The sequence below is a fragment of the Monodon monoceros genome, unplaced genomic scaffold, assembly GCF_005190385.1.
Source record: "Monodon monoceros isolate NGI ecotype Baffin Bay Population unplaced genomic scaffold, NGI_Narwhal_1 Super_Scaffold_20, whole genome shotgun sequence".
Classification (NCBI taxonomy): Eukaryota; Metazoa; Chordata; class Mammalia; order Artiodactyla; family Monodontidae; genus Monodon; species Monodon monoceros.
In genome coordinates, this window is record NW_021703777.1 from 101045175 (window position 1) to 101059273 (window position 14099).

Below are 14099 nucleotides of genomic sequence, written 5' to 3' on the forward strand. Positions count from 1 at the left end.
GGCGTGGTGGGGAAGAAGGGCGGAGGCGAACTCAGGCCCCGTGCCGGGGGTCCTGGGGGCCCACCCCTAGGTGGGAAAGGTGTCCTTCTGAGGCACAGGGCATGCAGCTTTAACGTACGTGGTGCACGTGCTCTCATTCTACAAGGTTCCTGGAGTGGCTGCTCTCTGAGATGCGAACACAGGAGACGCAGACCTGCAGGGTCCGCCCCTGCCTCTGGTGGACATGTCCTCCATGGGGGAGGCGTCCTGTCCGAGAGCCGTGTTCTAAGTGAAGGACAGCATGGTAGGGCAGGCAGGCCTCTTCTAAAGTCTGACGGCTGGGGTCCCCCCTCCAGGTCAGGCTTACCCGGCAAATCTATTTAATCCCCAGCACTCAGGTTCCCGGAGGCTCGAAAGCGAAAAGTCCCGCGACCTTTATTGTTTCTCTAATGTTTCTCCTCCTGGGCTGTGGAGGCCCAAGGCCCTGTCGACTGGAGAGGGATGACAATGGGAAAGGGGAACTTCCCTCTTTGGTCATGTGCATTTATTAAATCCCTCCCCAGAAGCGTGGCCCACTCACCGAGTACCCAGCGCTTTCCTTGTGTTATGCGGCGTCAGCCTCACCACGTCCCCGTGCGGGACCATTTTGTCCCCATCTGAGGCACACACAAGAAGCTCGTGAGAGCAGTTTGGCCTGTGCTCTGCTCCTAGGGAGGTGGGGCCCCAGGACCAAGCCTGTGACTGTTTACAGACCCTCATGGCCAAGTACTGACCCAGGGCGTTCCAGCCCCTTGTCGCCTGTGTTTCTCTTCTTAGGACACCCTGGAGAGGACAATGGGGCGGGCACACGTGGCCAAAACAATTGAGTTCCTGAAGCTGCAGATCCGGGAGGAGACCAGATGCCGCCTGGCCGCCATCTCCCACAGCCTGGAGCTGCTGACCGTCGAGGGGAAGCTGTCGGGGCGGCAGAGGGAGGAGTTGCTGACCCAGCAGCACAAGGCCTTCTGGGAGGAGGCGGAGCGCTTCGGCAGGGGTGAGCGAGTGGGCCAGGCCCGGGTGCCCGGCACCCCGTGTGTGCTGCAGGCCGTGTGGGCCAGGGTTGATGGCGGCACTCGCAGGTGTCAGGAGCAGCTCCCATGAGGCTAGCACAGGCTGCCATCCCAGGTCACCTCCTAGGGTCCGGGATTGCCTGTTGCACATCGCCATCAGTGATTCAGGCTGCCAGAGAAGCACCCGGAACATGCAGAGGGCGAAGGAGGCGGGAACGCCCAGAAGCCCTGCATGTGGCACGGGGCCCGGCTCAGCTGCTGGTGGGTGAGCGTGGACAGGGGCCAGTCACGTGGGGAAGGAGAGGGAACCCAACGTGGCTGTTTCCCACATGTGTTACTGCTCCCGGGCCGACCCTGGGAGATGGGCAGATCAGGGCTCAAGACATCAAGGGCATCTGGGAATTAGTCCAGGTCACACCGCTGGTGGGACCCGCAAGAGGAAACCCAGGTGTTTCACCTGCAGGAGGTGACCACATGGAAAACTTTCTGTTGGCTGGAACTTTGGACCATGTAGAATCTGAATGCATCTGGCCTTGGGGGTCACCACACACAGTGGTCTGGGCTTTATCAGTGGGAAGCGAGTGGCTGGGATGGGATGGTGAAGCAGCCCCCTAGGTGGGGCTCTGTTGAACTTGGACAAGATGGGGGAGACAAGGAGACAGTCAGGGGTGGAGGGAGGACCCTAGGCAGAGGGAGGACTCCGGTCTCTCCTGGCCACCTGGCCACACTCTTTTCTTTGGTGCTAGAGGCTAAACAGACTCTCAGGTCAAACCTAAGGAAGTGTGCCTGCATTAGGGCAAGTGCAGAAGGAGGTATGACGTGTGTGTGTGGCGGTGGGGATGGTGTGAGATGCTGAAACCAACGCTTCCAAGGACTGCAGACTCCTCGTCGCCAGGCCCTCACTTCAACAGCTTCTTTGCTCAGCATCTCCTCCAAAACCCAAGTGGACAGAATCTGACCAACCTCGTCCTTGGCTCTACTCCCAGGAGCCTTCTCTGGGGTCCCACGCTGCGTGTGCCCCCTCTTCCTCCCACCCCCGGCCCGTCCTGCCACCGCCCCGGCCCTCATGCAGCATGATTTCTTCTCCTCCTGCATTCCATGAACATCTTGAGAGCTGGGCTGGGTCCTGCTCACTGGTAGACCCCAGTTCCTGGCCCTGTACTTGGCACACTGCTGGGGCCGAATGACGCAGGTGGGCTGAAGGGTGGTTTTAGGCCCCGCCCCTCTCTCCCCAAGTTCACCTTCCCCTGCCACAGGGGTTCTTGCCCTTGGGTTCACCCTGCTTCTCTCCTGCTGATCTAATAACTCACCCTGGCAGTTTTTGAATCTCGACTCCAGTCTGACGTGTCACTGTCTTCCTGAAGACTCAGGCTCTCTGTACCCTGTGTCGCCTGTCCCTCCCTCTGCCACCTACCCCTCCCTCACACTCTTTTCTCCGGGAAAATACCCCTTTGTTTGCTTCTTGGTCAGGTTGGCGGGCCGCCCTGCACAGCAATTACATGAAACCTCTTATGTTGCTCTGAGTCCTGGACCCCAGGGGGAGGGCCCTGAATGATAAAACCAGAATAAAAAGGGGACTTGCCCCAAAGTTTCTGACCCTCCACGTGCTGGCAGAAGCAGCCAGTGGAGGTTTCGCCGGGGGAGCAACCTTGTTTTATTTCAATTTCAGAGTTTGTCCAGCGAGGCAGAGACCTGGTCAAAGCCTCACTGGTTCACCAGGCAGAGGGGATGGCAAGGCTCACGCTGGCCCAGCAAAAGGAACAGAGGAGCTTCCTGGCCACGGCACCGCAGACCGCCGACCCCGAGGAGTTCCTCCAGGTGACCTGCTCCTGACTCACTCCCACGTCCGCGGGCACAGCCGTCCCAGGGGGCCACGCGGGTTGATCAGGGTGGCAGGAGGGGACTCGGCCCCCTGCTACTGCGCTTGGGTAGCCAGAGGCCTTGGCATCTGCCAGACGGGAGGTCTCTCTTCGCCTCCCACCTGTCAGCCCAGTGACCTTAGCCAGCTCCCTTGGACTCTGTATCCCTAGCTTCCTGGTCTGTAAGCCAGTGGCTCGAGCAGCACCACCCTCACTGGGACGATGGAAAGACGGTGGGAGGGGCCGTGGAGAGGGCTTCACACAGATGGCGCAGGGCAAGGGCCCAACCTGCGATGCAGACCAGCGTGCGATGTCCCCAGAGGGGACAGGCGTGTCCTGCATGTAAGGCAGGCTGTCACACAGGGATGGGCCCCCTCGCTGGGTCAGGTGGCAAGTCAGGGGAGGACCCTGCATGGGGGGATGAGCAGGCAGGACCAGCGAGGTGGCCAAGGTAGCCAACGCTCGTGGTCTTGACTGGAAAAAAGACAAGGAGACCGGCTGGAGGGCAGGAAGCAAGGTGTCACCCTGCTTGAGGGATAGCAAGTGAGCTGGCGCCAGCACAGGCTGGAAGGACCAGGGCTTGCAGTTCGCAGAGAGAGAGCAGGACTCTGCCTCAGTGTTTCCCTGTTGGTGGAGGGGGCGGGGATAGGCAGGGCTGCTTGTCAGTGGCCGTCCCCCGGGGTTGGCGAGCATTTGGGTGCTGAGGTAGCAGGACCTGGGTTTGAATGCTGACTCTGCTGCTGTGTCTGAGTGACCTTGCTAACCCTCTGGCTTCCTCATCTGTGCAATGGGAATCGTAGCACCCACCTTGCCGGGTGGTTAAGGCTCAGCCAGACCAGTAAGGGGCAGCCACGGCCTGACTGTTTCTCTGGGTCCTTCTCTCTTCGCTAGCATTTGCTTGTCTCAGCTCTGCCGAGGGGATGGCAGGACTGTAGCTGGGTCCAGGCTCAGGCCAGAGCCCAGACACATGCCCTCCTTGGGGGCCGGCATGGTGGCGGCAGCTATACCCGAGTGAGAAGCCAGCGGCCAGAACAGAGGAGAGGTCTTCACGTCCCTGGTTCCCTGGTCCAGTGCCTTTCCCCACCCACAGAGCCTCCTCCCAGGGCCCACGCCTGGGGTTTCTGGGGTTTGTCATACCGTGGGGTGGGGGGCTGTTTCTGTCTTTAAGAAGATCCATTTGAAATGAGAGTGAAAAGATACGATTATACAGCAGTTTGTTACTCTGAGATCTCTAGGCCCTTCTCTCTGACATCACATTGCTCAGTGCAAGTCCTGAGTATGGAGACGGTGACAGCGTCAGCTCTGCAACCCAGGACTTCAGCACAGCCAGGACCTGGTGCTCAGGAAACCTGGTGCTCAGGAAACATGCTGGTGCTCAGGAAACATGGGACCAAGGGGGGAAGGGTTGAGCGCATGCATGCATGCATGCATGAAGGAATGAGGGAATAACTGAATGAACAAATGAATCAATGAATGATGGATGGAAGAACAAAGGAACACATAATTGAATGAACAAAGAAATTAATGAAGAACCAACAAATGAAAGAAAAGTCAAATGAATGAAGGAAAGAATGAATGAACACGTGAACGAATGGATGGATGGATGGATGATGGATACAAAGAACAAATAATTGAATGAATGAACAAACAACAAAGAAGTGATTGAATGAACAGGGAACTGATGGATGAGCACAGACTTTGGCACCACGTGCAGCCCCTCCCTCTCAGCTCCCCTCCCACTCTGCCCCCACCAAGGCCAGAGGGTTCTAACTGCCTGGTCTCTGTTGCTGTAGCTCCTTGAGCTGGGACTGTGTTGGCCCCCCACCTTCCTTCCAGGGACCCCTCCTTGTTCTTCAAGACTCAGCTTACTCATTTCCCCCATGGGGCCTCTTCCCCTACAGCTGCCCCCTAAGAGGAGTCCACCCTCTGTGGTTTCACCTTGCGGTGCCTTCTGACTGTGTCTGGGGCACCTGGCGCACGCCTCCCTGTCACTCTGCTGGGCTCCTTGAGGTCCATTGGTCAGAGCGGAGTCTGGCTGGCCACTGACCACACTGACCTCCAGTGGCCCTGCTTGGCCTCGGGCTCCGCTGGGTGGGCCTCCCAGGGCCTGGATGGTGGTCCCCAGCAACTGAAATCAGAAAATGATGTCTGGGTGGCCAGGAGAGAAGGGTGACAGGAGTGCTGGTCGCACCTTCTCCTGCTAGGTACACAGACAGAATCACAGTCTGTGGTTTTCCTGGAGGTCGGATTCACTGGTCCCGGCCTCAGCCACAACTCACAAGCCATGAAGGTCACATACATCCCTGTGCCTCAGTTTCCTTGTGTATAAGTTGGGGTGAACATCCTTCCAACCTGAGAGGCGGGGTCTGTTGAGGTTTTTCTGGGAAGAACATCAGCATTTTCCTTCCAGATTCAGCTCCTGTTTTACTCACAGGGTTTTCACGAGGTCCTGGAGAGGCAAAGACTGAGTCGGAGTGACCTGGAGGAAGAGGAGAATGTCAGAGCCACCAAGGCCGTGGCCGCGCTCTGCCAGGTATGTGGTTTCCAAGTGGGACTGGCAGGAAAACCTCAGGATCTGGGCATGTGTGAGAACCTCACGTCCTCCCGGGCTGGGGACTCCGAGACCCTCTTTGGCAGAAACCAGGGAGGGAGGTTGGCCCAGGTCACATCTGAGGCCCCTTCCATTTCTGAGGTGCTCGGGACCCTCACCTCCAAATGTCCCTAGAGGCAAAGGTCTTTGGAAGTCAGCTCACCCAGGATGAAAATAGGCCAGCATTTGTGGGCATCATGAGTGTAGAGCGGTGATGAGGAAGGGAGGGTTGGGCTTGAAATGGAGACCTGAGTTCCAGTGCTGGTGCCACCTCTTTCTCCCTGGGCAACCTCGTGCAGCTCTGGAATGATGGCTGGCTTTGAGATAACAGGAAGAGAGCACCCGAGCCCTCCAAAGCCAGAGGGGCTCCCGGGATATGGCAGTGACCAAGACAGGCAGAGCTCCTTGCCCTGGGCAGGACACAGAGCTGCTGGGAAGGTGGAATGTGGCCCCGGTCAAGAAGGAAGGTCACAAGTGCCACCGTGGTGGGGAGCACCCTGGAGAAGGTTCACCTGGACACAGAGTGCTTGTGTCTGCGTCCTGGCTCTCCTCCCTCCTCACTGTGTGGCCTCCAGCACATTACTTGGCCTCTCTAGTTCTCAGTTTGCCCATCTGCGAAATGGGGCCAGTGATGCCCATCTTCATGGTGGTGGTGTGAACACCAAATGCCCGTGAGGCCCTTGGACAGCAGCTTGCACCTGGGACATGCCCAGTCCAAATTGGCTGCCCTTACAACATCCCTGCTGACGGGTGCAAAGAGGAGGGTTGAGAGACGTAGGGGTGAAGGTGAGGTCAAGGACGGCCATCCACTGGAGGTGATGCCTGAGATGGGCTTTGAATCAGGAGGTGAGCTCCAAGTGGACCAGGAGTCAGGGGGCAGCCCAGACAGGACATAAGGAAGGACAGGGAGTGCAGCCCCTCGTCATGATGGCGACTGTGCAGGGTTCAATGGTGTCTGTGAGTTTTCAGAGGCTGCCATATCAAAGTACCCCAGCCTGTGCCTTAAACACAGACATTTATTTTCTCACTGCTCTGGAGGCTGGAAGTCCAAGATCAAGGTATCATCTAGGTTGGGTTCTAGTGAGGCCTCTCTTCCTGGCTTGGAGATGGCTGCCTTCTCACTGTGTCCTCGCATGGCAGAGAGAGAGCTTAGGTGTCTCTTCCTCTTACAAGGACACCAGTCCTATCAGGTTAGGACCTCACCCTGTGACCTTTCTTAAGCTTCATTATCTCCTTAAAGGCCCTATCTCCAGATATAGTCACATTGGGGGTTAGGGATTTAGCATATGAATTTTGGAGGGACATAATTCAGTCCATAATAGTGTACCTCAAATTTCATGTCCACCAGGGACCTCAGAATGTGAACTTATGTGGAAATAGGGGGGCTTTGCAGATGTGATTAGTTAAGAAGAGATCATTCTGGATTAGCGTGGGCCCTAAATCTAATGACTGGTGTCCTTATGAGAAAGTCATTGTGGAGACAGACACACAGGTAGGTGGCCGTGTGAAGACAGGCAGAGACTGGAGTGATGTGGCCACAAGCCAAGGAACACCTGGGGCCTCCAGAAGCCGGAAGGGGCAGGAAGTATCCCCCCAGAGCCTCCAGAGGTAGCTGACATCTTGATTTCTGATTTCTGGCCTCTATAGCTGTGAGAGAATAGACTTCTCTAGTCTTGGCTACCCAGGAAACTGATACCGGAGCCAGTCTTGTTCAGAGCCAGCCACTGTTGTAAGTGCTTTCTGAGTATTTGATCATTTTATCTTCATGAGAATCCTGTGAGGCAGAAACTGCATTTTCCTTCCTTCACAGATAAGGAGCCAGGGAGGATTTTCTTGAGAAAAGTGCAGGGTGGGATTCAACTTGTCAAAGCCCCAGGCTCCCAGGCAGGAAAGGAACACCACCATGCCTGGGGGGAGTCAGGACTCAAATCCCTGGGCTGGGAATGAGCACACTGAATTCCAGTCCCCTTCTGGGTACTAACATGCTGTGTGACCTTGAATTGGTTACATAATCTCTCTGTGCTGGCCCAACCACCCTGCTCAAGTCCTACAGCCAACAAGCAGAGAGATGGGATCTAAAGTAAGTCTCTCTAACCTCAGTGCTGATGTCCTCGCCGTGACCCATGCTGCTGAGCGTGGGCTGTGAATACCGCAGTGAGGACAGGCTCTGGACTCAGATGGCCTGGGGTCCAGTCCCAGCCCAGCCATTGACCAGCTGTGTGGTCGGCAGCAGGTTATCTAACTTGTACCTCAATTTCCTCTGATGCACAGCAGAGCCTGAGGACCGCTGCCTTGGGGGGATGGGGTGAGAGTCCAATGGACTTAAGACTCATGGGCAGGTGCCATTCGTGATGCGCCCACCTGAGCTCTTGTCCAGCAGGGGACAGTGTGTCCAGCAGGCTGACACTTCCTCTTTTGAGCTGCAGTTAGAATCTAAAGTCTTGGTCGACTAAATGCCACTTTCGTCCTCCACAAAGCAAGGGTAAAACACTGAGCACTGCTACAGGGAGGAAATACATGCGGAAGCGCCGGGCCGGTCTCAGTGGGTGGCAGTGAATACACATCATTTTCAGTAAAGACTTGATGATGCTGATGTGGCCACAGCCTCATGCCCCAGCAACGTCCTTAGGGTATTGTACACTTGGCTTACCGTTGCCAGCCCATTGAAGTTTGGGCCGAGGAAGTAAAGACACCCTTGTTTCTAGCATCAGGAGAGCCCAGCAGGTGTGAGTGAGGGCTGATGGCTGCTGGAGTCTCTGTCTTGGAAGCAGGCACTTGGAAATGCCCTGCATGAGGAGGGGTCAGTGGCAAGGTGAAGGGGGGCCAGCAGTTCTGTGCATCTGTGCAGGTCCTTCTGAAAGAAATGGCCCAAGGCCTGTGCCCGCTTCTCTCCCAGAGTCAGTGCAGAGCTGTTTCCTATGATTCACGTCGTCATTGCACAACAGGCCCCTCTGGTACCAGATAACTTTGGTTTATCTTACATCCCTTAATTGTGGAAATCGTTGCCTTGGGTATTGGAAACTGCTTTATCTGATATTTCCAAAAGGTGGAGGTTGAAATCCTCTGGTGTGGTGGAAAGAAGCCAATTGGAAGATTGGAATGCTTGGCGAGGACATTCCCGGGTGGGCGTCCAACATTCCTAGGTGGGCGACCTTGGGCAAGAGCCTTAACTGCTCCAAGCCCATTTCCTTATCTGCGAGATGGAGACAGAGAGCCTGGTGACCATTATGGTGGCGCAGGAGGGCAGGGCCGAGGGCCTCACATGGCAGGCGCTCAGTTAGCACCTTCCCTTCTGCCCCATCACTGAGCGTGTTGATCAGGAAGCCTTGAGCCCAGGGGTGGTGAGCATGAATCTGGACCCGGGGCCTGGGGGAGAGTGTGGCTTCCTCGCCGACCAGCTGTAAGCTTGCAAGCCTGTTGGTTCATTCATTCAATGAATATTATCGAGCACTGCTTTGTGCAACCCACAGTCTCAGCACCGGGGCCTCAGCAGTGAACCAAACAGATAAAGTGCTTATTTTTGTGGAGCTGGAGAGACAGCAGCACATGTGGGGTTCCAGCAGCCGCAGCAGCAAGGACGCCAGTGTGGCAGCTCTGGGGGAAGGGGAGACAGGTACAGGCTAAGGTCAGAGTCTTGTAGGGCCTTGCAGTCCATCCGAAGACGTTTGCATTGACTTCTGAGGGAGATGGGAAATTGCCGGCATGTTTTGAGTAGGGAAATGACTTGCCTTATGTTCCCAAGGATCCCTCTGGATTCTGTATGGCGGATGGACTGTAGGGGGCAAAAGTGGAAGCAGGGAGGCCTGGGGAGGCATCGCAGTGGTCCAGGCAAGAGATGCTGGGGGCCTGGGCCAGGATGGTGCGGGTGAGGATGGTGAGGAGGCCTGGGGTTGGGGTCTGTTTTGATGGTCAGTATCTGGGTCTCCTCTTAAAATGGGGATGGTCACTATCCGGGTCTTCATATGGCTATTCAGAGGTTTGAATAAGTTCACACATGCAAAGCATGTAGAAGAGTGTGAGGCCCACAGTGAACACTTAAATCTGTTATCATGGTCCTGGTTAGTATTACTCACCGTCTAAGCAGGTGTGTCTGCACAGAATACACTCATGAGGTAACCTGCCTTACAGTCTGGCTGGCTCCTTCCCAGACCTGGTCACACAGAGGCATAATTCCCCCCTTTCTTTGGGCACTGATCATGATATTGTAGGCACGGCGGTTGAGAGATAAATTTGATCACCACCTAACGGTTCTCAGGCTGCAGAGAAAAGTGCATTTTTCTAAATTCCCACTGTCTCTTGGCCTCTAAACAAGCAGTGAATTCTCATTTTGACTGAGATGGATGCCACTAAATGACACGTCTCGGTGCCTTGTAGAGAGATTCCTGAAATGAGCCCAGAGTCTTCCTGATAATGACAGGCGCAGAGCTGAGTTTGCCACTGTTGCATCACAGGGTGCCCTGGAGACCTGCTTGTTTATTTGTTCATTTCTGACTGTCCTCCCCCTACTGTTTCTCCTGAAGGGCTCCTGGGGGAGTAGGGTGATAACAGCCCTGCCAAGGTCAGCCGTCTCAGCTTCAGAGTCTCATGGGAAGTTAGGGCTGAGGAAAATAAGAGAAAAAGTGAAGCTCTGTCCTCAAAGAAGACAGGAATAATAATGATAAGCACTCATGAAGTGTTTGGGAGTAGACCACCCTTGCTTCTGATACCAAATGCAAGTCCAGAGGTCCCCAAGACCACCCTCAGGTTCTTCAGTTCTCTAGAAGGACTCATACTGAAAACTGTTCTGCTCACGGTTATGGTTTATTACAGCAAAAGGATACAGATTTAAGTCAGCCAAGAGAAGAGGCACATGGGCAGAGTCTAAAGTTCTAAACACAAAGCTCCCAGTTATCCTGTCCTGGTGGAGTCATGGACAGTGCTAACTTCTCCTGGGAACAATGTGTGGCATTACACACTGAGCATTGCCATCCAGGGAAGCTCACCCAAGCCTTAGTGTCCACAGTTCTTATTGGGGCTCAGTCACATAGATGTGGTTGGCCACCGACGTGGCTGACCTTAAGCCCCAGCCCCTCTAGAGGTGGAGCTGATGCCACATGGCCCAAGGGCCCCACCCGAAATCGCATCACTGTCATAGATTGTCTGAAGCTGCCCAAGGTTCCCAGGTAAATAGAGACCCTCTTATCAGGCAGGACATTCCAAGAACTTAGAAGTCACTTCCCAAGAACTTAGAAGTCACTTCCCAAGAACCGTGGACCAAGGCCAGGCCTCTCTTTCAGCAAGGTCAGTTCTTCACTGCACAGCACTGAAAGGTTAAAGTATTTTGTTCAAGGTCACACAGCTGGGGGCCTGGGTTACAGGCCCAGGGCTGTAACCTTCAGTTGGGGAGAAGTGATTTTGTGGACAAGAGGAAGGCGGGGGCGTGGAGTCCTTGCTGGGAGGGCTGCGGTGTGTTCTGCAGAATCCAGCTGGGGATGACACATTACAGGCAATCAGGCAACAGTGATGAGTAAATGAATGGGTGAATCAATGCATCAGTGAATATATCAATCAGCTGAAACATTGGCATCCTGAAGATGGTGTGTTATTGCTGATAGAACAAACTACCGCAACTTAAACTTAAAAACAACGAAAGTTATTACCTTATGTTTCTGGAGGTCAGAAGTCCAAAATGGGTTTTAGTGGGCTGACATGAAGGTATCGGCAGGGCTGGTTCCTTCTGGAGGCTCCAGGGAAGAATTCATGTCCTTGCCTTCTCCAGCTTCTAGAGGTGCCTGCATTGCTTGGCTTGTGGCCTCTTCCTCCATCTCCAGGCCACAGCCATACTCTTCCTGCCTCTGCTTCCATCCTACATCTCCTTTCACTCTGACTGCCTGCCTCTCTCTTTCATTTACAAGGACCCTTATAATTATGTGGGACCCACCTAGATAACCCTGGATAATCTCATCTCAGGATCCTTGCTTTTCACTTAGTCCTTTCATCACATCCACAAAATCTCTGACTGTGTGGCACATTCAGAGGTTTCAGGGATTAGAACATGGACATCTTGGGGAGCCATTATTTTGCCTATCACAGGTGGGAAACAGTAAGTTTCCAAAGAGTAGAAGAAACTAGGTTTGGGAGAAATACCAAAACAATGATTTGGGGGCAGTGTTCTATTGGAAGTAGATCTTGAGAAGGAAATTGAAAAGTGTAGGCACCATACAGCTCCTGTCACTGGAAAGAGGATTTCCGTAGGTGCTACAGAGGGTGAGTCAATTCCATGGTCCTTTATCAAGGTGAAAGTGTGATAAATCATCACTAAGTATGACAAGTCTTAGAAAGATAGACTGGCATGCTTACGTCTACTTTACTGTAGCAAACTACGGGAACATGGCTTTTTGTTTTATTTTAGCAAGACTAGTAGAGTAATTAATTTATGTTTTCTTTATGTACAGAAGTAAAACTTGCCAGTGCCCACAGGGTACCACATGCTACCTGATTATACCTCTCCCTCCTTTTAGTAATTTTCACAGTCAGCTCACCTCCCTGCAAAGAGTTGCAAAACTGCAAAGGAGAGAAGAGTCACCCAGGAATCAGACAGGCCAGGTTGTGGGCCTGATTCAGCTCTGTACCAGCTGTGCGGCCTGGTCCATATCATTTAACCTCTCTGATGTAGGAATTCTTAGCTGCCTTCTTTTGTAGATTGACCATATGAAAGAACCCACTTAATACCCCAGAATGCCACCCATAGCTCTCAGGATAAAGTCCAACATCCTTAACCTGGCCATGGTGACCACCCAGCCTGGCCAATGAAGTGCTCACGTGGCCTGACCCATGAGACCCATCTGACTTGGCCCAAAGGCCAACCTAGTCTGGTCCCTGAGACCCAGCCAACCTGGCCCATAAAGCCCCCTGACGTAGCCCACAAGGCTCATGTGACACAGCCCACTCACCACTTGTTTGGAGGCATGTCCCTTGCTCCCTGCCTTCCAGCCAACCTCAGACATCCCTCAGCTCCCCAGAGGTGGCCCAGTCCCTCCTGCCCCAGTGCCTTTGCATGTGCTCTTCTGCGGCCTGAAATACCGTTCCCTCCATCCCCTCAGTTTGGCTTGTTCTCATATTGTCTCAGCTTACATGTCACTTCTTCAGGGAGCCCTTCTCCGACTCCCTCTCAGATCGGTTAGATTCCCTGGTCTGTCCCTCGGGCTCCCAGCCTCCCTGCCATCACACTTGCCATAGGATATTGTGAGTTCCTGTGCGACGTCTGCCCCCTCACCGGGGGTGCGTTCTCTAAAGTCAGGGTCCACGTCAGCTTTGTTCACCCAGTGGCCCTGGCACAGAGCCTTCCTGCAGTAGGTGCTCAAGAGACATTTGCAGGATGAACCTGTGAAGGCTGTGAGGATATGACACCTTTACACCAGAGCTTTCACCTTTAGGGCCCCTTCTGTCCGGTGTGGTATCACGTAATTATGACCACAGTAATGCTGTGCAACAAGATACCTCAAAACCCCGTTGCTGAAAATGACAGTGATTTATCCCCAGGGTCTGCATCAGCTGGTGGTTGGCTGATCTAAGCGTGACTAACACAACTTGGCCACGCACACAACTGTCTCTACTCTTCCTAGGACCAGTGGGCTGGCCTGGGAATGTTCTCCTCATAGCGATGACAGGGGTCTAGCCTCCAAACTAGCCCGTTTTACCTCCACCTCATTCTGTTGACCAACGCAAGTCACATGACTGACCCGAAGTTAAAGGGTTGGGGAGGCGCTTCCCACTCCCTGTGGGAAGGCATGCAAGGTTATGTGGCAAAGGGCATGGCTCTGGGGGAGAGGAAGACCTGGAGCCACTGTGCCCATCCACGCACACGTCTCCTGTGTCGCATGTCCTCAGGAAGCAGGTATCATTTTCCTCCTCTGTTGGGTGAAGCCCCAGAGAGGAAGAGAGTTGCCCCTTGTCACACTGCTGGCAAGTGACCCAGTGCAGGTGGGTTCCCAGGCTCCTGACCCTTGATCCAACCTACTTCCAGTTTTGTGGGTTTTTTAACATCTATATTGGAGTATAATTGCTTTACAGTGGTGTGTTAGTTTCTGCTTTATAATAAAGTGAATCAGCTATACATATACATATATCCCCATATCCCCTCCCTCTTGTGTCTCCCTCGCTCCCTCCCTATCCCACCCCTCTAGGTGGTCACAAAGCACCGAGCTGATCTCCCTGTGCTATGCGGCTGCTTCCCACTAGCTATCTATGGACTTATATATAAGTCCATGCCACTCTCTCACTTCATCCCAGCTTCCCCTTCCTGTTTTTAAGAGACCCAGTTTCACCTGTGCTCTCAGCACTGCTCTGTCCCAGGATCCTGTGCACACCTCACTCTGAAGTAGTTAACTGTGCATCTTCAAAACTGTCAGGGTGTGGTCCCTGCAGAGGAACATTTCTGGTTCCTGTGATGAACCGGAAACTCACAGGGAGCCGGGCCATGTCCGTGGGATCCTGGAAGTACATGTTTTATTCCCTCAGTCAGCACTCACCCTCATCAGTACATCTTCAGACCTGGCCACATCCGCGCCTTGTGTGAGCTCCTTCACGGGTGCAGGCTGCCAGGTCTTGACTCCTCTGCATGGCATTGAGCTCCCTGCCCCC

General features: G+C 54.1%; 1 protein-coding gene across 9 annotated transcripts in view; it reads left to right on the forward strand.

Moving 5' to 3' along the window:
• Positions 1-14099, forward strand: part of EVC (EvC ciliary complex subunit 1) — an 84620-nt gene that overhangs the window by 36905 nt on the left and 33616 nt on the right. For all 9 annotated transcript variants that reach the window (XR_003795551.1, XR_003795552.1, XR_003795553.1 and 6 more), the window contains exons 9-11: positions 796-1012; positions 2698-2846; positions 5322-5420. Coding sequence is in view for 6 of the 9 variants with exons in the window: in XM_029234960.1 (XP_029090793.1) it covers positions 796-1012; positions 2698-2846; positions 5322-5420 (465 nt within the window). In the remaining 3 variants the exon portion in view is untranslated. The remainder of the gene's footprint in view (positions 1-795; positions 1013-2697; positions 2847-5321; positions 5421-14099) is intronic.